The sequence below is a fragment of the Schistocerca cancellata genome, chromosome 2 (genome assembly GCF_023864275.1).
Source record: "Schistocerca cancellata isolate TAMUIC-IGC-003103 chromosome 2, iqSchCanc2.1, whole genome shotgun sequence".
NCBI classification, from domain to species: Eukaryota; Metazoa; Arthropoda; class Insecta; order Orthoptera; family Acrididae; genus Schistocerca; species Schistocerca cancellata.
Genome location: NC_064627.1, coordinates 595671935 through 595696108, shown reverse-complemented (window position 1 = coordinate 595696108; position 24174 = coordinate 595671935). Strand labels below are relative to the sequence as shown.

The window sequence follows — 24174 nt, the reverse complement described above, 5'->3', positions numbered from 1 at the left end:
ACTTCTGCCTAACACTGTTGGCCTTTCAGACCTTGGAAATGCTTCTTCTCACTCAGGTATTTCTTGAATTAGTGTCACGAGACTGAATTCATCCCATCCACTCCTTCCACCAGAGAAAACTCCATGGCAGCACCAGGAATTTAAACCATATCCTCCATATGGCAGTCACACACACTCACAATTCAGCTATGGAAGTGGGCAAATAAGAAAAAAGAATCTGTTCATAATTTGGCTACTGTTTGCTCTGAAAGTTGTAACTGTCCCCCGTTCACCACTTTCAGAAAATTTTCTCCTTAACTTCGAAAACAGTTTGGAAGGAAGAAATAGTCATCAAATTGATATGTCACTCATTATGCAAACAAGTGTTATGCAGAGTCAAAAGCGAATTCTTTTCAGGAATAAAATGGTTGGAATCTCACTGCTTCAGGTGTATTGCTCTCAGGTGAGGTTATGACATGTACTGAATTTTTGAAAAATTACTTTTTACCAGTTGTATCTCACTATCTTCGCAAATGTGTGAAAAAATAAAACTTAATATATTGCGGAGAGGCACAGATAAGAGCCATTAATATGGGCGTTTAAGACAATAGTTTGTTTTGGATTCATCTTTAGGATTCTAGTACTTTTTTTCCTTCCCCAAGAAAACGGACAAATACACACATGTACCTATAGCAATACAACCTTCATTTTCTTACACTGATTATAAAGTCAAGATAACATCAGGTAATATTATGTATAATTTATTGAAATAAATGTTTCTTTGTTTAATATACAGGAAACTACAATACTTTATACACTGACGGTAAACTCTAGAGCCAACACCATTTGGCAGACCAGCTACCTCTACAGCATGTCATTAAAAACTGTCTCTAATGAACAGTGCGAGTTAAATGTGTTCAGTGGATTAAATAAGATGAGATGTACTTTCAAGCAATGAGACAACGAAGTAGCAAATGATACTGTGTAACCTACCTGACTTTGGGCAAATTGTTTTGTTTTTTCTCTGACAGCTTTCTGACTACTTGAGCTAGGTGAGATTTTTCAGCTACATATGATGAGTCTGTCATTTAGCCCATCCATTCCAATGCATAATCTCATACAAAAATACCCATTTCATCTAAGAACAATCTGTAGAGAAGTGCAACAATATTTGACATTCTTATCAACAGCAAAAAAAATATATTTTTTTGCAATAAAACTTTCTGCTTCAATTTGGGAAGATTATTGAAAGAAATTAGTAACACTGAAAACATCACAATGCCCTAGAGAAGTAAATTGTGCAGTCAGTGTGTTGCTTGAGCTATGATAGTTGTGTGTCATTTCTTGCAACTTCCATAGCTAACATTTCTGTCAATGATATCCTTCCGTGATTCACCCATACAGAATTTCAGCATTTAGAAAAATCGCAAAATGGGCAGTCATGAATGTGGCCTGCATACCATACTTCAGAATACCTGGCCAGTATCAACTTCCATAACACTCTCGGATCAGACATGTATCACTAGCTATGTACCTCATGTGCCTGAAGTACTAGAAATCAATGGCTCTAATCACAGTCAGACATAGAATTCACATTTGCTACTTCATGCATTATCTGTTGTGAATTAAAGTTCATTTTAATTTAATTCCAAATTATTCAACAGAATATTAAGACACATTGAACAAAAGGTTATTTAAGCTTTAAGTTAACAAGCCACAGCAGACTAGAAGAAAACAATCATCCACATGTCCTCCAACAAAAAGAGATGAGTAAAAGCTGTGAGCAGTCAGCAAGTTACTTACGTAATTGTTAGTCGGTGACAAGTGCGCGTTACTGAGGCTTTCTATTGGCTGAACGTCACCACCCCCTTCAGAACAATGCAAGGCTGTTGCGGCAGTGTGGCGGGGTGGGGGAGGGGGTGTAGATAAGGTGAGAGGGCGGTTACGAGATGGAAGGGGCGGTGGTACATCCTGGCAGGCTGGGGTGGAGGGAGAAGGGGAGTTGCAGGTAGGTGAGGGGAACAGGAGAGCGTACTGCAAAACAAAGAGCCACACGGTTAGTGAAGCGCCCACACATACACGGTATGGCTAGCTGCCCTTGTGCTGACATATTTTGTCTCTTGCTCCACAGATTTGGAATGCAGTTGCACAAATTTGCAGCTGTGTTTATGTGTGCAAATTTTACAGGCACAAGCATTTGAACAATCTTACACAGTAAAATGTAGAGTCTCTGTCCAAAGGGGATGAAGCTAACTTTTTTCCCCTTGTCACTCAATAAGGCTGCAACTCAAATCCACACTAGAAAAGAAAGCAATGACTGACTGTACATGGGATGCACACAATCATTGCAGTTGTGTATGAAGATATAGTAAGAATTTCTTAATTTTCAACCAAAGTTGAATTCTACATCTTGGTATGGCAACTATTCACAGAACTTCAACAAGTATTTTGAGGAAATGTTATGTGCGCACACAATAATAATATGTTCAACATTCAACAAGCTCTTAAAATGAAAATATTACAAGCAACTGGTCCAATGGGTACATTTATACATAGAATGAGGAAATGTGTTATGTTGCTTTATATGTGAATGGATTAGTGATTATACTGCAATTCCATCTGTGGAACAGAAACTGGCAGCAGTCTCAGTGCACAATCATAATTAACATCAGAAACATGCTTATCATAACTTTAAACAGACTAGTAACAGTATTATTGACAAAAACGTTAATTACAAGGTCAATGGATTTGCTAAGCTTTACACAGAAAAAATACATAAATTAATAGTAATACATCCCCTGAAAACAAAAGACAGAAACAGAAAGGTGAAAGGAACAATGAAAGTTGAAAATTAATCTATAATGTTATTGCTGCTTTTTACTCTGCATAAAAATTGATGAGATATGAACCATGACTTCTGATGTAATATATACTGAAAAGGAATCACCACATAAACAAATGCCATTTGGCCAGCACACCACTTCGCAAATCAAAGCATTCATGAATATAATACATTACATCTTAAGCATTTCTTCAACTATTCACAGAGATGAAAGTTGCCCAATAATCTTTCAACATTTCTGCAATTCTTATGTCTGACCAAGAGACAAACTTGTTCAAAAACTAATACAAGATATATTGTTCTAACTATAATGGCCATTATTTTGCGAATACATAAATATCAGAAGATGGAATGTCACAGTTGGATGACTTTCTTTCTGAATCCATAAGATAATTTCCAAGTATCTGGACTTTTGGCAGTTCTTATTCACACCACTGATTGATGCCTTCTGTTTCCCCAATCTGTTCTGTGTACTTATGTTCTTATCCATTGCCTATCCCTTAGATAAGCTTCACATGCCAGTACCATATGCCACAATGCAGGCAAGAAAAAATTTTACAATATTGCTAGATTACTACTGTAAATTTCCTTATATCTTTAGTTAATATGCACACTTACAATGTAATGTAAGGAATGGAAACATTACTGAGTGTACACTGCAGTGAAAGATGCCCAAAATATTTCTTCTATCCTCTTTTTTAAAAAAATGATGTGTCCCAAAGTGGGATTTGAAACCGTATCCTTGCCTTTGTGTGCAGCGCGCTATTGATCTTTCCACTGGAAGACGTCTCACAGATTGACGTAAAGCTTCAGCCAGCTACGCACTTATATGTGACTGTAGACTTTCCCAGGGGATGCTGCTGAGGAAATCCTCTGACTTCCATCCGGGTGGGTACACCGAACTTCCCTGACATGCTGGCTGTTATTCTATCCTCTGTCAAAGAAGATGATGAGAGTGACACTCATCGAAACCTCATGGAATTTCAATGCCGCTTCCCAGATGGAAGCCCAAGAAGATTTAGGAAGCCACTCACTTCTCCTTACACTTTAGTATCTAAGCACAAACTCTCCATGGTGCTCATTCTGGAGAATGGATTTGGTGGCTAGTTTGGTTTCTCCACAACATCAAGATTGTTACCAAGATGAAGTTCTTCCATTCTTAATCTGAACTGTGATTTGCTGTATGGAATTTCAACCTTCAATCAACACATGTATCAAGTATGAAGACATTCTAAAATGTCTAAAACAATTGTTAATGTTTAACTGTGTATATGGAGAACTCAAGTCTATTTCACATTTGTTGCACATCTTAATGGCATCGTTTCCCCTGGAAATATTAACCAGAGTACACTGAGTATAAATGACACGGATAACAAAAGACTGTTGCTTGTTTACACATACGACATGTCAGAGATGTCCCCAAGAGGCACTATTACTGTTGTGTACATTGCATCCATTCCTGCACCACATAGACAGGAAACAATGTAACTTGCAATAATCTCCAATAAAGCTCAGGTATGATTTTACAGAGGAATTGCATGGAGCAAAATTATGATTCTTTTATTGTGAAAACATCTTCCCATAATTTACTGGCCTCTCATCACAGTGTAACATACATTGCATGCATTTCTCCGACTCATGGCAAAACGAAAAAACTGGTTGGGATTGTTCAACATTTATTTACAAATAAATTAAATGCATACCTCGTACTTTGTGGGTGCACAGTGCTGATATTAGTCCCGATTTGGCTCATTATCGAATATTACATTCTTTGGAAATACAATGTGTCTTGAGACAAAAGGGGTGTTTAATGTGTTGTTGTTTCCCCCCCCCCCCCTCCCCCAAAGAATACCCCACTTTAATTTGTGCGAGCAACAGCCCGATTGGCTAACTCCAATGCTAACTAACTCAGAAATGGCGCAACACATCTAATTTCTTTCCTTAGCAATTACTTCTCAGAACAACCTACCCTACAGTACAGTACCATTACAAGCTTTTTAGATTGCTTCTGACCACCCCACTTATTATAAAAATGTGTGTACTGCATGTCATGATAAACCACTGTACCGATTTCAACCAAATTTAGTACATGTATCATTTACTATTTGTAAATAAGCTCTGTGTGAGTAAGAATCACCTATCTTCCACAGGAGTTGGTACTGGCTGAAAACGGGGTGACTTACAAGCACAAGTCAGGAGTGTCTGGAGCAGCTTCATATAAATTTTAAATAAATATGGCACATTATTTCTAGAAATATACTGTGTGGGTAATACACCCTTCCCTACCAAAACTAGGGGTGGATGTGGGGATGAGAAGCCGTGACATGTGAAAGTACTGAATAACCATTGTTAATATCGGATCCAAGATTTTTGGGGTCGCTAAGCTCATTGGAAAGGAGAAGAGGCAGGAAGGGGAAAGACAGTGATACATCAGCCCATCTCATATTCTTCCTGACTGTACACACGTATCACTTGCAACTTGGACAGGCATATGTGGCCGAGCGGTTCTAGGCGCTTCAGTCTGGAACCGCGCGACCGCTACAGTCGCAGGTTCGAATCCTGCCTCGAGCATGGATGTGTGTGATGTCCTTAGGTTAGTTTTAAGTTCTAGGGGACTGATGACCTCTTTATGTTAAGTCCCATAGCGCTCAGAGCCTTCTTTTTTTTTAACTTGGATAAAAAATTACTGTAACAGTAAAACCAACTTAACTCCCAACGGCTGAGAGTGGGGATGAGATGGTGTGACTAAAAGCATAACTTACGGTTACTTGGAGCAATTTCAACGAAATTTGGTGTAAAAAAACACTCACTTTTTTGTATAAAAGTACTGTGGCAGTAAGAAAAATGATCCCTAGGGATGAGGATGGTGATGAGAAAGGGTTGATACATAAAAATGATCTAAAACTACCAGTTGGTATTCTTTTCCTGCTTTGCGCTGACTTGGATTGCTTTAAAATTATAAAGTGCAATTTGTCTCTTATTTGTGCCGTTCAGTGTGTCAAGCAGATCGCGAGAACGAGCACTGCAACGAGCAAAATAATTTTGTCCACGTGTTTCAGGATCTCATATCGAGCCACTTGGCTGCTCAAAATGCTAGTAGCGCAATAAAGATATGCGGAACGTCGACGTGTATGCGAGCCGCTCGACGTACTGCATTCCACACGCGGCTCTTGGAGCGTCGAGGAAGGAAGCGGGCTGCCCTGCCGGCCGCTGGTGCGGAACGCAGACAATAGGCGCCACTGTGTTCCTGTCTCCGCCGTGGCGGCTGCTCCGCGGCGACACAGACTCCGCGACAACACATTAACACGCTGGCCCAAAAGCGAAAGGAAGATTCCCACAATTTCGGCTCGATGTGCATTCCAACAAAAGGGCTTGTGTGAACTTCTGTCACCTGGCAATGAAGGGAAGACGGCATATCAACAGCATCAGCAGTGCCGGCCAAGGGAGACGATCACAGTCATCGGCTGATGTACACTAAGTGCCATAAAACATTAAGATCTGTGTGAACACTGAACCCGACGTCGAGTGTCGAGACTCGAGACTGCTGCAGCGCTCGCGGGTCGTGGACTGCGACTGGTGTAGTGCATTTCATCACGCGCAGTTAATATCGTCACAGAAAGTTGTGTAATTACTGTTCATGCCTGGTAACATGTCCATCGTTTTGATCTGCTTCTGGTAATTTTTTTTATTGTCTGCTAATTTTTTTGTAAAGAGGCTGCTCCCTACCCTTCTCTACCCCGAACCCCACTCTCAGTTTTATTTTCCTCTTTTCATGTCTCATTCCTCCTTTTATAAATCACTTTCTTTTAACTTTAATCTTACAAAAACTAAAGTAGTGTAATGTGGAGTTCAGTTTTAGGGCAGCACATTAAAGTATCTATAAAATAACGAAACAGTTTTATTATTGTACTGTGGATCTTAATAATGATAATATACCACTGTGAAAGAAGCGCTGTAGTAGCTTCTAGGGTGCCGTTAAAGCTTATCATGTCTACAGAGGCCAAGTTCTTTGGTAACCTGGAAGACAGTTGACAATGCGAGGCTTTTCATTGAAGTGCTCTACCACTTGCACTTGCCCGCGTAAGGCAAAGGTCCCGAGTTCCAGTCTCGGTCCGGCACACAGTTTTAATCTGCTAGGAAGTTTTCATATCAGCGCACACTCCGCTGTAGAGTGAAAGTTTCATTCTAGTTAATAATATGATAATATAGAAATAACGTATAAGCTAATGCAAGTAACGGCTTCGAAACAACAGATGACAATTGGCGGGCGACAATGAGCAGTTTAGTATTCGGGACTGGATTTTGGTGTGCCATCTTAACACTGGTTGAGACATAAAGGACGGTCGTTAAAAAAATCGTTACTTGTGCTTCAAAAAAACTTTATTTACTGAATAATACCCAAATGATGTTGTCATTTTACAAAATTAATGCATGAAAACATCTCCCAGCTGACAGCCGTTTTCTGCGATGCACTTCTCAAGCTGCTCTCGGAAGTTTGGCTTCCACTCTCTCCAACATTACTCTGTCAATCTGAACGACTTCCACAACTCGAATTACTTCCTCCAGTTCAAGTGTACGTGGTTTAAGCTCGTATACGCGTACCTTGAGGTAACCCTACAAAATGTGGTCGCACATGGACAGATCTGGGGAACGAAGAGGCCAACAAATATCACCAAACTGGGAAATGACGCGACCACAGAACACAGTCCGGATAGTCTCCACTCACATTCTTGCTGGGCGAGCTGTGGCCCCGTCCTGCTGAAACCAAACTCGCCGAATAGGAATACGTTTTCTTCTCAGATCAGGTAGGAAGAATTCAGTGATCATCTATAACATTCCGAGGCTCCAGTGTTCCAGTTATTGTCTAGGAAAAACTCTGGACCAATAACATCTGTAGTACCGGCTAAAGCACACCTTGGGACTAAGTAATGGTCTCTCATGCATTAGATTTGGATTTTCATTTGCCCAATAACGACAGTTCCGCTGATTTACTATGCCGTTCAAATGAAAATGAGCTTCATCACTGCAACAAAATGATGTTATCATTTTGCTCATATATGACCTCCATTTCTCGAGTAAAATTTAGCCGTTGTACATAATCTCTAGGGTTCAATTGTTGCACCATGGCCATTCTGTAGGGATGAAATCCTAGATCAATATGCAAAATACGCCTGAATGAACGCGATTACTGGGACGCAGTTCAGCAGAATACCTCCTAGCAGTTCGGCCAGAACTACGGAATAAGGCTTGCCGAACTCTTTCAACATTTTCTGCAGTGCGCACTCAGCGAGAAGCTCCTGGTGGTTTTCTACTCCTCACTGTTCCTCGAAAGCGAAATGATTCAGCCCAACGTAGAATGGTGTTACGAGTGGGAAAACTATCATCTCTCGAAAGATTGAAATGGCGACGAAATTCACGCTGAACAGCAATGGTTTATTACGCGCAAAACTATCGTAAGCAAACACACCATGTTGCACAGTCCATGGCTCCATGACTTCGACTAAACAAAATGGCAGGAGCTACTAAACACACGTGACCACATCGGTCCCCCCACTCCTAATACCTGAGCCTGAACACAATCACTTCTAAGAACGTTCGTCCTGTCTGCCTCACCCTATTTTTAAACAATGGTAACGAGTGTGTACTTGAACTATTAGGGTTGAAATGCTTGTTACGCTTGTCACAAAATCGTTCTGAATTAATGAATGTAACCATGAGCATACTATGATCTATTTGAACTGAAAGGAATAATAAGCAAACTACACTGACGGACATGGAAAGCTTTAAACCATAACCACGTAGAATGAACACCACCCAACAGATATTTCAGCACAACTGCATCCTTATGAAAGCATACTTGCAGTACAGATAAAGCCGTTCCTACAGGTGAAAAACAGTGTCAGTTCGTCATGGCAATAGGTTAAGTACAATATTACCGAAACTTTTCAGATGAAATAATAACACAGCACGCCCAACGGGCCTGCATGTACAGCTTATCGCCATCTTTCGGACTTCGAGAAAGGTCGAATCACTGGCATGAGGTACATGCGAGCATCACACCGCCAAAAAGCACAGACAAATGGCAGTACTACAGCTTCTGTGATGGACACAGAAGAATAGCAAGAAGGGTGGGCACGGGTCCTTCCAGAGGAACCAATCCACGAGAAGATGGTAGGATTGTTCGACTGGCTATGACGAATACACAGTTGACAACAACTGAAACCCGGGCAGATGTTAAAGGCAGAGCATCACCACGAACCGTTAGGAACAGATTATTGGACGCTAGGTTGAGATTTCGAGTTGCTTACATCATACAACAGACAACAGAGGTCTGCGAGGAGTAGGGCCACTGAATGGACTTCTGTGATGAACAGCGATGGGCCTCGATTCTGTGGCGGTGAGGTCAATGCCAACATATCCGCAGACGGCGCGGTTAGATGTCGCAGGAAGCAGCGATTTTGAGAACCATGCCTCTTCAACTCTTATAATAACGTTCTGGGGAGAAATGATTTGGTAACTGGTGAATGGAGACTGAATGTTCACTAGTACGCGGTAAGAATGGTAAACCTGTTGTGATACCCTTCATGACCAGGGTACCAAATGGCATTTTCCAGCAGGATAACCGAAGATCCATATTGCAGTTCACACCACAAACACCTTGAGGAATCTTGAATGACCTACCTTGATCTTTGATCTGTGGCCCACGCTAGCTGACTAGGATCCGATGCCACGATGTGTACTTTCAAACTAGAGCAGAAATTTTTATGAACTGACACAGCATAGCAAGAAATTCCTAAGGTGTTTGCTTCCACTCCACAAAAAATACAAAAGTGTATATCTACCTAAGGGAGTCACACCTCGCACTGATGATGATAGTCATGGACATCGCTTCCCAATGGAATGGAAGTTTAATCGTCCAATACTCATTATGTGATGAACACCTCACTAATGTTTGATAAATATCTGACTCATGCCGAGGCCCACAAGAAAGACAGACCGCGCGCGTACGTCACGAGGGTAGGCTCGATCGCTCAGCTCAGCAGACGAAATTCTCTTCTAGACTTGTTAACCCGTAACTGGATCTTCACGTACAAACGAGAATTATTTCTTGTTTTGGTATCTGCTATTGCGGAGTAATACTGATTACTAGCATTGCAACAAAACACACAACGTTGCAGTAAGCTATGATTTGAGATCCATGCTCGACATAAATGGTGTTACTGCTTGATTATAGAATTTAGTCTCTTCTGCTTAACTGTGTTCATTTCGTACAAGATGTGGTACCTTATGCAACTGATAATCATTTTGGCATGATTTTAATTTTACTGTACCCAGTAGAGCTGTAAGAAATTATTCGTAGGCCTATGGACTTCCGATCGTTGTAGGACTAAAACAGTAAGCGTCCATAGTAGCGTATTCCAGAAGAAGATGTAATTCTCGTTTTGTAACTAAATACCGATTTACGAGTAGGCAGGTGTAGCAACGCAGTCCGACTCCTGAGCTGAGCGAGCGAGCTCGGGTCTACCCTCGTGAAGTACGCGCTGTGGCTTGTCTTTCTCGTGGGCGTCGACTTGTGCTTCATGATGTAACACCATCCGTTTCCGCGAGTGTACTTAGAAACTGCTCGAGATATTACGCATTCAGTCTATCCCATAACCTCGCCTGCCCAAATCGCATACAGAAACGGCGGAACCGAAGTATTTTTGGAAAGGTCGTATGTGAGTTTATGTCGAATCAGAATGAGCACTTGCAGGCGAACATGTAGCAAGGATAGCAAGTCTAACACAACCCACGATATTACTTTATTTTTGGGTTGGGCTCTGCGTATTGGAACCGCTACGTAAGCGAACGCGGGAGTGGTTTCTGTGATAACGCAGACGCGCCGTGCCGCGCGTATTTCAAACCCAGGCGCCGGCTAACTTTAGGCCGAGAGCGGCGAGCGGGCGCCCACTATCAGCGGGAGCAGCAGGCCACTGGGGTGGGGAAAACACAACAGCTGTTCGTCCAACAGCTCGGGGGACCGCCTATGCGATTCGTACCTCATCTTCAAGCCATGTTTGCAGACTGCTCCAGTTAGTTGCTGTTAATTAATTTATACATTTATTCCACTTGGCAAGTGAGGCTGCAGGCCTTCTTACATCTGATCAAAGATCCTTAGCGTGTAAACATTACAATATGCATTGTACACCATTGTCCAAAATTTAAGGACGAAAGTAACTTTCGAATGATGTGAAACTTGCAAGTAAAACAGCTCTACGGAACTTGGACCATACACTGTAAGAACTGTTACATTATACTGCAGAGGGTAGCTAAAAGAAATACGCAATGAGGTGAATAGAAGTGACATTTTATTCCTGGACAATAATTACACTTAATACCCACTAATATGATAGTCGCACGGACATTACAAAAGGCGGGACATGGTTCTTAATAGGGTGTGCTACCACCACAGACGGCAATGCATGCTCTGCAACGTGCTTCCATGCTGGCCACAAAGCTGGTAAGGTGTTCCATCCCTCCACCTGCTCTGTTGACGACAGCTGATGGTCGTTGGTGCGTATGGATGGATTGCAGTGCGTCTCCCCAACGCGTCCCACACGCGCTCGAAGGGATTTAAGTCGGAACAACGGGCAAGCTATGCCATTCGCCGAATATCCTCTCGTCCCGAAAGCTCGTTCACCTCCACTGTTGGATGAGGTCGCGCACTGTCATTCATTCAGAAAAATGAAATCAGGGACGTATATACTCCCTGACAGACTACAGCGACACAGACTTGACTGTATCGTCTTCAAAGAGCTGGAAGCCAGTACGCCACGCAACATTAAGCCTCCCCACAACAACACACATGGACCACAAAAACGAAAATGTTAAAATGGTTCTGAGCACTACGGGACTGGCCGCGCGGGATTAGCCAAGCGGTCTGAGGCGCTGCAGTCATGGACTGTACGGCTGGTCACGGCGGAGGTTCGAGTCCTCCCTCGAGCATGAGTGTGTGTGTGTGTGTGTGTTTGTCCTTACGATAATTTAGGTTAAGTAGTGTGTAAGCTTAGGGACTGATGACCTCGGCAGTGAAGTCCCATAAGATTTCACACTTATTTGAACATTTTTTGAACTACGGGACTTGAGATCTGAGGTAATCAGTCCCCTAGACTTAGAACTACTTAAACCTAAATAACCTAAAGACATAACACACATCCATGCCCGAGGCAGGATTTGAACCTGCGACCGTAGCGGTCGCGCGGTTCCAGACTGAAGCGTCCAGAACCGCTCGCCCACAGCGGCCGGCTAAAACGATGTCCGACAATGTTCCTGTGTATATTACGTCCCACTTCTTACCATATACGGATACGTCCAGAATTGTCGAACATGATCGTTTTGGTGGTCCAGATTTATAGTGTGGAGAGGGATAATATTGCGTGGGCGTTTTGACCTCCAAATTTTTGAACATGGTACAATCACCGGTCAACGTTATTGTCACATTGCCCTCCTTCCCCATGAGCGTCTTTTCAGAGCGCATTCGGCCCCAACATTTTTTTTTATGGATGGCAATAGGCGACCGCCTCGAACAGCGCAGGTGAAGCAGCTCTTGCAACAAGATATTCGGTGAATGGACTAGCCTGCCCGTTGTCCCGACTAACATCCCATCGCGCACGTGTGGGATGCGGTGGGTTGACGTACTGCCGCAGGTCCACACACATCAACGATCATCCAGCAGATGTCGCCCACGCTGGTGGAGTAATGAAACTTCCTACCACAATCATTTCTGTGCGTGTGAATTCCTAAGGGACCAAACTGCTAAGGTCATCGGTCCCTAGACTTACACACTACGTAAACTAACTTATACTAAGAACAACACGCACATCCACGCCCGAGGGAGGAATCGAACCTCCGACGGGAGGGGCCGCACAGTCCGTGACATAACGCCTCAAACCCAAGAATTTCTCGCTGACTTTGTGGCCAGCAGGGAAGCACGTTGCAGAGCACGCATTGCTGTCCGTAATGATCACGTACCCTGTTAAGAACCACGTCCCGCCTTTTGTAATGTCTGGGGAACCATCATGAATCGCAGCGATCTCAGTGTGATTGTTGTCTAAAGCGTCATTTCTGCTCGCCTTATTGCGATTTCTTTCAGCTACCATCTGTACTCGTAAGCCGTTGCACTTCTTTATACGTATGGTAAAAGTACCATCCAGCTATGTTACTTAGCAGACACACATCCTGCAAAAGTTATTTACCTCCTTAGGTTTTGCGCACTACTGTCCATGGGCTATACATAGCGTTGCCCCCTGTCCCAATTTGTAGGGATCGTCCCTACTTTTACTTATTTGTCCCACGTCACTACATGGGTATGTTTAGTAGAACTGCAGCACAGAACATATTAAAAGATACTGAAATTTGTTACTTATACTCCTGTAAGCAACGGACATGTAGGAAGACAGTTTTAGTTTTCGACAGATGAGCGAAACAAACTTAAGCTGAAATCTGCGGACGGTGAACGTTTTGTTGAAAAAGCTATAATATGGGCTGCTCAGAGTTGTATGAGCATGTTTTGCATGAGAAGAAACTTCTAAAGGCCGCTATATCAGAAAACAAGTACGTCTATTAGTTTCATATCCCAACCCATCCATTTTCACCAACGTTTGAGGTAAACACTGTTAACTTTAAAGTAATTTAAGCTTCAAGTACGGTATTTGTAGTTGGGTTTTGGTGTGAGTATAAGAACTGACGAAACTTAGTATGAATCGCACACTTAATACACCAAGTGCTACCTTTGTCTAAAGTGTGCCGACTTTTGACTTGCCGAAGATGGCAACACTAGCTGTACATAGTAATAATAATAATAATAATAATAATAATAATATATTGTATTAGAGTAATGTCAGTCTTATTAACAGAGTGTTGAGTAGTTTTCTCAACGCATTCCTCTCGAATGGAAGCAATGACATACAAACACAAATGCTTGGCAACAGTACAGGAGGAACCAAATCTAAACGAGTTGACTGATCCGAGGGAGTGCTAGAAATAACATGGTGAAGTTAGCAGACGAGATGTACATATATCGTTACGGAAGCTGGGATATCATCGAAGGTGAATAGAAATACGCGTACTTAGTCGCTGAATACTCGTACTGTTTCGGAAGACATCTGGCATATGTGAAGAGATAAGCTACGCCGAAAATAATAGATTAAGCTTTATGTTATTGAATGCTGCGTGTTTTTCCATCATTGTGTGGGAACATGGAAGTCCATGAATTGATCCAAATGGTCTCCAAGTAGCCGAAGATAACCAGAGGACATAGTCCACTCTATGTAAACACAGTCCATACTATTATGGAGCCAACACCAGCTTGCACACTGCATTGTTGACAGCTAGGGTCCAAGGCTTCGTGCAGTCTGCGCCACACTCGAGCCCTACCATCACGTCTTACCAACAGCAGTTGGGACTCATCCGACCAGGACACGGTTTTCCAGTCGTCTAGGGTTTAACCGACTTGGTCATGATCACAGGAGAGGTTCTGCGGACGATGTGCCGTTAAGCAAAGCCATTCGCGTCGGTAGTCTGCTGCCATTAACTCCAGATTTTGCCTCACTGCCCTAACTGATACGTTCGTCGTACGTTCCACATTGACTTCTGTGGTTATGTCACGCAGTGTTGGTTGTCTGTTAGCACTGACAACTCCACGCTAACGCCGCTACTCTTAGTCGTTAAGTGAAGGCCGTCGGCCACTGCGTTGTTCGCGGTGGGAGGTAATGCCTGAAATTAGGCATTCTCGGCATACTCTTGACACTGTGGGTTTCGGAATATTGAATTCCTTAGCGATTTCCGAAATGGAATGTCCCATGCGTCTAGCTCCAACTACTACCTCGATGGGCTATAGTTGTACGTAATTCAAGCGATCAGTTTATGTCTTGCCTATGAACGGGGTTAGTTTTCTTATGTTAAATATCTTCTGCATTACTTGTGTCCGTACAATATCTCACACCGTGGAAACTAAGTCCTTCCTGGTCCCTGTTGGCACAAATTTATATTGTAATTATTACATGAGAAATCTAATTCCCAACAAAGTCCACAACTTTCGATAGACCCTGTTTAACAAACAGTAGGCCCTGTACGACAAAAAAATGAGTGCCATCTAGGGTGATGCTTGGCAGTAGCTGTCGCAGTTGTGGATTTGGGAGAACAAGCGGTTCCGTATTAAACCTTCTCCTGAATGTCGAAAGGTAGTGTGCAATAACGCTACGATCACATGCATAACCAGGAAGTTACTTCTAGAATAAAAATTGGCCAAGAGCGAGTAGGACTCGCGCTCCGAAGATTCCACACAAACTTAATTACGTATAAAGATAGATCATCCAGTCTCGACGATTTTGCCTGCTATCGATATCGACAGTGGCAAGATGTTGGTCACGAGAATTCGAAGACTTTCGAGATTGTTCCAAAATTAAGTTTCGAGTTTATATTTTTTCTGTAATTTCACATTTGCTACGGTAATTCCTGAGAAAAATGCGTCTTAACAGGCGGGCAGACTGATAGGTCGGATAACAAATGACATACCATTTTTTTGTATAATTACAAATTAATGATTTTCGGATTTTTCCCTGCCTTACACTGTGAAACCTTGCTTGTTCAAATGTTTGTGAATTCTTAAGGGACCAAACTGCTCAGGTCATCGGTCCGTAGAATTATACACTTCTTTAACTTACACTAACTTATGCTAAGAGCAACACACACTCCCATGCCCGAGGGAGGATTCGAACTTCCGGCGGGAGGAGCCGCGCAATCCGTGACATGGCGCCTGTAACCACGCGGCCACTGTGCGTGGCACCTTGCTTCCTCACAAATTTCACGACTCTAAGTCAATGGGTAGTACTTAATAGGTTCTGATTAGTGAGTTTGCGACTATCTATATACGTAATATATATGGCCATGTCTTTTGATTGCACTGACTTAGTAAGTAAAATTTTTTACACCGCCAGGAGTTCGTAGATCTTAGTGGGTGACACGATTTCAACTTGATACGTCTACTCGGTGTCTTGAAAGGAGGATATAAGATGAACATCAACAAAAGCAAAACAAGGATAATGGAATGTAGTCGAATTAAGTCGGGTGATGCTGAGGGAATTAGATTAGGAAATGAGACACTTAAAGTAGTAAAGGAGTTCTGCTATTTGGGGAGCAAAATAACTGATGGTCGAAGTAGAGAGGATATAAAATGTAGACTGGCAATGGCAAGGAAAGCGTTTCTGAAGAAGAGAAATTTGTTAACATCGAGTATAGATTTAAGTGTCAGGAAGTCATTTCTGAAAGTATTTGTATGGAGTGTAGCAATGTATGGAAGTGAAACATGGACGGTAAATAGTTTGGACAAGAAGAGAATAGAAGCTTTCGAAATGTGGTGCTACAGAAGAATGCTGAAGATTAGATGGGTAGATCACATAACTAATGAGGAAGTATTGAATAGGATTGGGGAGAAGAGAAGTTTGTGGCACAACTTGACCAGAAGAAGGGATCGGTTGGTAGGACATGTTCTGAGGCATCAAGGGATCACCAATTTAGTATTGGAGGGCAGCGTGGAGGGTAAAAATCGTAGGGGGAGACCAAGAGATGAATACACTAAGCAGATTCAGAAGGATGTAGGTTGCAGTAGGTACTGGGAGATGAAGAAGCTTGCACAGGATAGAGTAGCATGGAGAGCTGCATCAAACTAGTCTCAGGACTGAAGACCACAACAACAAACAACGTCTACTCGACCATGAGAAAAATGGTTCTTAAAGAGTCTGACGGACAGACAACAAAGCGATCTTATAAGGGCTCCGTTTTCAGCGGCTGAAGTATGGAACCCTAAAAACACAAGAGGTATATATTTATGGTGGTACCTTCCAAAGTTAGTGCAACGTACTTTCATCATTACTCCAAGTTTTCAACCCTGTCACTGCCTTTATTACAGCTGGGTATTCTTTTGATCTGGTCGAGTTGTTTTTTTTTTTTTTTTTTTTTTGTCAAAACCGTATGAGAGAGATACGTAATGTATCGTTGAGTCACTTACGTTACTGCACCACAGTATAGAAGAATCGATGATGCTGTTGTACCTGTGGCTCAAAGCAACACTACTGTATGAGCTGGACTGTAGTCTACGACCAAAGGTATGCTGTAACATATTCGCGTAAAAAAAGAACTTCTACACGGCCCTTCAGTGTGAGGTACGAGGTATCAAATCAACGTCAGAAGTTCCATGAGCAGACTATAAACTACCTCTAAGCCGGGACTCATTTTTCTTACGGTGATTTTATCACTTGTAGCTGGGTACTATACATTGCAGTATGACGTTACTTCCTTTGAACCCTTATTCCAACATAACAGAACAACCCGACTAAACTCAATCAAGAGTTAATAAAGACATTTACACGATCAACAGCTAAGAAAGTTATACGATTACTGTTAATAATGCAGTTTAACTTCTCACAAGAAAACTAGAAACTAATTGATATTTTCTGAAACAGCGAAAACAAAAAACCACTTTCAATTCAACATATCTTGAGCCAATACAGTTATCTTGGCTCGTAAAGAACCTTATCTGAGGCTACACACATTACAAAATAAAAATTAGTTGTGGTTTCATTTGTATCAGATTTCTCTTTCCTTTGCTGAATACGTTGAATTGCAGTCTCAAAGTATCATACGTGAGAAATATTATACCCACCACATTTATTGCATCTCATCTCACGGCACATTTATATATTTCCGTAGCATGTACGATTCCTGTAGATTTATATAATTTGAGTGTGTTACTATTTCTACGTGCATTCTCCAACTCAAGATGCGATTTTACATTAACTTAACCAAATTCCGTAAAGCAAAGGGTCAAAAGATTGTTACAGCTACATTGTGGTAGCAATGGAGGACATCTCCACCTATATTTTCATTAACAGTTTGACGGTTTATGCAATATGCAGCCAATATACAGGATGTTTCAAGACCACTTTTACATACTCTGGAGGCAAACAAGAAAAAATTTCATGTAAAGATATGTCCGAAAATCCTTCGACTTCGGATTATTAATGAAAGTTGACGTTAAACAGCTTTCCAAGCACATCCCAACAACTCAACTTTACTTCTCTATATATCTTAGATGGCCGCGCTGAGTTGACAGGAAGACTTTTTTACAACGGCCACTAGCCTGCCTTCAATGTGCCCATGTACTACAGGTAGTAAGTTAACTGGAAGTTCTCCCTTCAAATATGGCAGGATATTAATTTCGTGAGCAGGCAGCGATGATTTTTATGTAAGGCAGCGCGAATGGTAATGGGCTGGGCACGAGGCAGCACGGCTGTATCATACGGCGTTTCCAGACAGAAGACAGCCGATTCATCCAGCCTCTGGTGCTGTGTATCACGGCGTTGTCAAGACATGATCCGTAGCACCACAGACTATTGACAGATGAGAATAACGAGTTGCCTGACGAGGAGGAGCACGTTCTGCGGGATGTCGACAAAGAACCAGGTATGATCGTAAAGCAAGTGGCCCTAGCATGTGGTACATCTCCAAGTTCAGCGTGGCGGATACTTCATTAGAAACTCATGTATCCGTATCATATTCAACGTGTGCAGCGCCTTAAGCCTGCCTATCAACTATCTCGGTTGCCCATGCTTTGTTGCATAAACTGCCAAGCCTTTGTTGTCTCTTATCTTTTGTTCGCAAAGGAGGCAACGTCTGGAACAGACGGAAAAACAAATTTCCGCAATCAACACATCCGAGTCGATCGCAATCTTCATGCTACAGTACAGCCTACACACCAATATCAGTTTACGAGTAATGGGTGGGCTGGAATTGTAGCTGTGTGTCTGGTAGGGCCACAGGTTCTCCCAGAACGTCTTGTACATGCTGTCTACGGGGACTTCATTTAGAACAGCCTCGAAGGCATAATAAAAGATGTGCCGCAGTAAATAAGAAGAAACGTGTTTTATGCGTGATGGAGCTCAAACACATCTACATCTCAGTGTTCGAGATGCACTGGCTGGTATCTACCATGACAGGTGGATAGGTAGAGGAGAACCAGATCCCTCAGACCTCAATCAGATGGTTCAAATGGCTCTGAGCGCTATGGGACTTAACACCTGAGGTCATCAGTTCCCTAGAACTTAGAACTACTTAAACCTAACTAACCTAAGGACAGCACACACATCCATGCCCGAGGCAGGATTCGAACCAGCGATCATAGCAGTCGCGCGGTTCCAGACTGAACCGCCTAGAACCGCTCGGCCACAACGGCCGGCAGACCGCAATCTTCTGGATTATTATATTTGGGGGCACCTTAGACAATTAGTCTATGCAGCATACCAAGCGGATGCAGAAATTCTTCACAGACGTATCATGGAAGGTTGAGAATCTATTCGAAACGGTAGGGGAGTATTTGAAAGAGTGCGACAGTCCACGATTCGATGAGCACGTGCGTGTTTAGAAACAAGAGAAGAGCATTTCCAACACTTATATTTATGATGAGTCTGTGTGTTGATGAGCTCCTATAATCTAAACTGTAAACTTTCATTAGTCACTCGAAAACAATGAATTGTCGGACACAAGTTTATATGAGCTTTTTTCTTGTTTTAATGTAAGGCGCCTATCCCCAAGGTTTGTAAAAGTGTATCTGAAACACCCTTGTACAAGAAACAATTTTATAAAAATAGATAATTATTTTGGAAGTGTTTTGAGCGCTGGCACAATTACTAAAGCTTTGCAAAAATACTTGAAACAGTGCTCATCTCTTGTTTCAAATGGGGCATTTACCAGCAATTTTTTTAGAAGAAAGTGATTACTTATTGCGGGAAGGAAGATAATTCACTAGGAAGTAATCTAACGTGGTCTGAAAGTGCCGGAAATAAACGAAGTCCTGAAAGACAGCAGATCACGCATCAACTGAAGTCCAATGTGCTGTCCTCTCAACTGAACACCCGCGATCGCATTCCATCTGCATCAGTCCGCGCGTTGGTATCTTAATGAGCAATGCACTTCGTGCCACAACTGCCTCTTCTTTATTTCCCCTTAGGCAGAAGCGAGTAGTTCAAAGCTGACTGCTAGTTTTTTGGGAGTTCATCTCAAGGTTTATTACGTTTGCTTCCACAGCGCTGTGTGAATATGCTTTAGAAAGAGAGAAAGGGGGGAGGGGGGGGGGGGGGGCTTCCAAGTGTAAGAAACATACAAGCTATTATCTGACACAGCGGGACTGTGTGTGTGATTTTCGCAACCATATAACGGAATCGTTGTCTTCCACAGCCAGAACATTTAAGACCATACAATCGTCGCTGAACGTAAAGTCTCTGCCAGCTTGGTCTCTGGATGCTGGGACTTGTCAGTAGATGTAAGCTTAGGGAAATCTTTTGGATCGAAACAGTCTACTCGAAAATCGAAGGACGTCTGACATTACACTAAAGCCCGTATAAAAGAAAATAATTTCCTAATTTTCCTACATTCAGAAACTCCACATCCATTAAATTCATTGATTTGCAGATGAAATATGGTCGAATACGTCTGAAAGTAACGACTCGAAATGAACTGTGGCGTCCCTTTGAGACACAATTCAAACACTGTAATTGCAGGGTGCCAATTTTTCAGTTTATTTTAAGCTAACTTCTCGATGAGCTAGAAACTTTAAATTTTAAACATAGCTCACAACTGAATGATAATGCACTATTAACTCGCTGTCTTGTCAGTCTGTTGGGTACGTATGGGGGTTGGGGATGAAAAAAGTGGGTAACGCCTGAGATCCGGGTGCCCTACAGGACCAATCTGTTGGTGGCGGTAGTATCGGAATGCGTCGCTGGCGTTGTGCGAGCACACAGGCAGGGCTGAGCAGAGAGACGAGGGGAAGAGGAAACGGATATTGTTTTGTTCTCTGCCTCTCTGTTCGCTACACATTTTGCGGTTGATTTTAAACCAACTTCCCCATGAGCTAGAGACTTGAAACTTCCGCCGTAGCTCATCCTTGGACAGCAATACAATATTAACTCGATTTCTTATCTGGTGTGTGGAGGAGGGACCTTGTGTGCCACTGCCCTTTCCCCGCTTTCCCGTTCCAGTTGCAAATGATTCGCGGAAAGAACGACTGCTGGTAAACCTTTGCAAGAGCTCGAATCTCTCTAACTTTTACCTTCATGATCTTTTCAGGAGATACACGTAGAAGGAAGCAATATATTGGCGGAGTAAGGTGAAGAAAAGCTGAAATAAACCTCAAATTTACTACATACCTCTCGTGTAACCTTACATTAATTTCTGAAATCGATTCCATACTTTCACATAAACACGCACACGATCAAAAAGCTGAAAGTAATTATTCATATAAAAATGAATTTTTAATATATCACGTTCTTGAAACAGACTAGAAAGTATAAAATAATTTCTCTTTGCCCCATACAGATTTCCAGATTCATACAAGTGGATCTAAAAAGTTGTAATTATGAATTTTTTATAGCTATGAAAATATTTGTAAGATTTAAAACGAAAGACGTGGGTCACATGCAATATATAATTGATGAATGAATATTTCACCTCCTTACTATTTCACTACATACTAACTGATGCATGTATAGTTCACCTACTTCCAATTAACTATTACATACGCCCCATGTTTTTCGTTTTAAATCTTCCAAGTATTTTCACAGCTGTCGAAAATTCACAATCACAAATTTTCAGGACTATCTATGTGGTCTTTGGAGTCTCTATGGGGCTACGAGAAATTATTTTACACTTTTTAGTCTGACTTAGAAACGTGGTATTAGGGGGCAATCAAAAAGTTTCCGCTCGAAGGCTGTACAGTCCAGAATCCGTACGCCAATCCGGAAAAAACGGCCGTGAGCACTGAACTAACGGCGTCTTTGCTTCAAATCGCGACCAGAGCGGAATCTGGCACACATCTCCAAGACGATGGCCTTTGACAAACATGCTGCCCCATACACACTCTTTATTTTACGATGGATGTCTACCGATGTTTATCCGTACCAGCAAAGAAAAGAAAAATAGAAAGTTGGTCCTGTTTACAAGCATTTGATAATAATGTCACCACAGTTCCCGTTACCGCATTTACCGCACGCGCATCGGAAAGACACGAATGTCACACTAATCCGTTGTCTACATGCCGATCCTTATGTAACGGTATTGGAGTCGTGCTACGTTGCATACACGCTGCAGTAATGCCCCGTAATGGTTACTTTTTTATCGCTCCATTAAAAATTCAGTTATACTTAAGTAATTCTCTTTCATTACCCTCAGAGTAAAGTTTAACTTATTTGAGTGAATGAAGACCGGCGACATAAGGGGGCGGTAGGATACTAAACACCTCGTCGGGGGCGCGTGCGCTGTAGTTTCGGTGTCTTTGTCTTTGAAGACCAATTTGAGGGTGTTTCCGAGCTTCATACAGTCCACGTGTCTTGTATCAAATTATCGCCTCGACTTTCTCTAGAGCACTATCGTACTATGTAAACCATTATCGTTTACACGCTGTATATGTAGACGTTCCGCGCACTAGAGAAAACGAGAAATCGGGAGGCACTTCTGTTACAGACTTCAAAACTTTCGGGAGGGGAGAAGCGTGTTTCAACATTTGTGTCAAATGTGTCGGCTGAGAATTTTAATGGGAGTTTCTGCCATGGGCGGCTTCTTTCAAGGCGCTGCAAGGCCCTGTCGTCTGCCGCACGTTCGCTGTTACACTGTCGTCGACACCCTACTATAGTAAATCGAGTGTGAAAATACACTATCTGATCAAAAGTTTCCGAACACCCCCAAAAACATACGTTTTCCACACTAGGTGCATTGTGTTGCCACCTACTGCCAGGTACTCCATATCAGCAACCTCAGTAGTCATTAGACATTGTGAGAGAACAGAATGGGTCGCTCCGCGGAACTCACGGACTTCGAACGTGGTCAGGTGATTGGGTGTCACTACTGCCATACGTCTGTATGCGAGATTTCCACACTCCTGAACATCCCTAGGCCCACTGCTTCCGATGTGACAGTGAAGTGGAAGCGTGTAGGGACACGTACAGCACAAAAGCGAGAGCGCCGACAGTTGAAGAGGGTCGTAATGTGTAATAGGCAGACATCTATCCAGACCATCGCACAGGAATTCCAAGCTGTATCAGGATCCACTACAAGTACTACGACAGTTACGCGGGAGGTGAGAAAACTTGGATTTCATGGTCGAGCGGCTGCTCATAAGCCACACATCACGCTGGTAATTTCCAAACGATGCCTCATTTGGTGTAAAGAGCGTAAATATTGGACGACTGAACAGCGGAAAAACGTTGTGTGGAATGACGAATCACGGTACACAATGTGGCAATCCGATGGCAGGGTGTGAGTATGGCGAATACCCAGTGAACGTCATCTGCCAGCGTGTGTAGTGCCAACAGTAAAATACTGAGGCGGCGGTGTTATGGTGTAGTCGTGTTTTTCATGGAGGGGGCTTGTACCCCTTGTTGTTTTGCGTGGCACTATTGCAGCTAAGGCCTACATTGATGTTTTAAGCACCTTCATGCTTCCCACCGTTGAAGAGCAAATCGGGGATGAGCAGCTGTTCATAATGCACAGCCTGTTGCGGAGTGGTTACACGACAGTAACATGCCTGTAATGGACTGGCTGCACAGAGTCCTGACATGAATCCTATAGAACACCTTTGGGATGTTTTGGAACGCCGACTTCGTGCCAGGCCTCACCGAGCGACATCTATACCTCTCCTCTGTGCAGCACTCCGTGAAGAATGAGCTGCCATTTCCTAAGAAACCTTACAGCACCTGATTGAACGTATGTCAACGCGAGGGGAAGCTGTCATCAAGGCTAAGGGTGGGCCAACATCATAGTGAATTTCCAGCATTACTGATGGAGGGCGCCACGAACTTTTAAGTCATTTTCAGCCAGATGTCCGGATACTTTTGATCATATAGTGTATATCCACGAACATGCCGATTACAAAGATGGACAAATAAATGTACTCTCGACAATGTAAGAATCGCTAATTCAGTTTACATGCAAATTCTTTGTTTCTTGGAAGAGTCTTAAACGTCGAGTACAGGTCAGAATAGGGTGCCGATTGAGCTTTTAACTGTAACACAAAGACCAACTTAGAGGCAGACCTGAACGGTCATAACCTATGTAAGTTACATCTGATACATAACTGTTCCATTCCTCGCAGGTTGCTCTCTTCAGTTTTTTACTTAACAGCTGCTGCAGTAGTCATGTGCAAGCTTTACTTATCTTGTGATTCTTTTTTTAATGTTTTCAGTTATAGTTGTTTACTACAATGTTCTGGGTAATATTTGTTGCTACCTGTGTAGTGCGACCGCTTTGAAGAAAACGTTCGTGTG

General features: G+C 42.5%; 1 protein-coding gene across 5 annotated transcripts in view; it reads right to left on the bottom strand.

The window, feature by feature from the left end:
- The window catches only part of LOC126162235 (rho guanine nucleotide exchange factor 12), a 1164938-nt gene that overhangs the window by 714912 nt on the left and 425852 nt on the right, over window positions 1–24174 (bottom strand). For 4 of the 5 annotated variants that reach the window (XM_049918604.1, XM_049918605.1, XM_049918606.1 and 1 more), the window contains one exon: window positions 1783–2013. The exons of the other annotated variant lie outside the window; for it this stretch is intronic. In XM_049918604.1, coding sequence (XP_049774561.1) covers window positions 1783–2013 — 231 coding nt within the window. The remainder of the gene's footprint in view (window positions 1–1782; window positions 2014–24174) is intronic. 5 annotated transcript variants of the gene reach the window in all.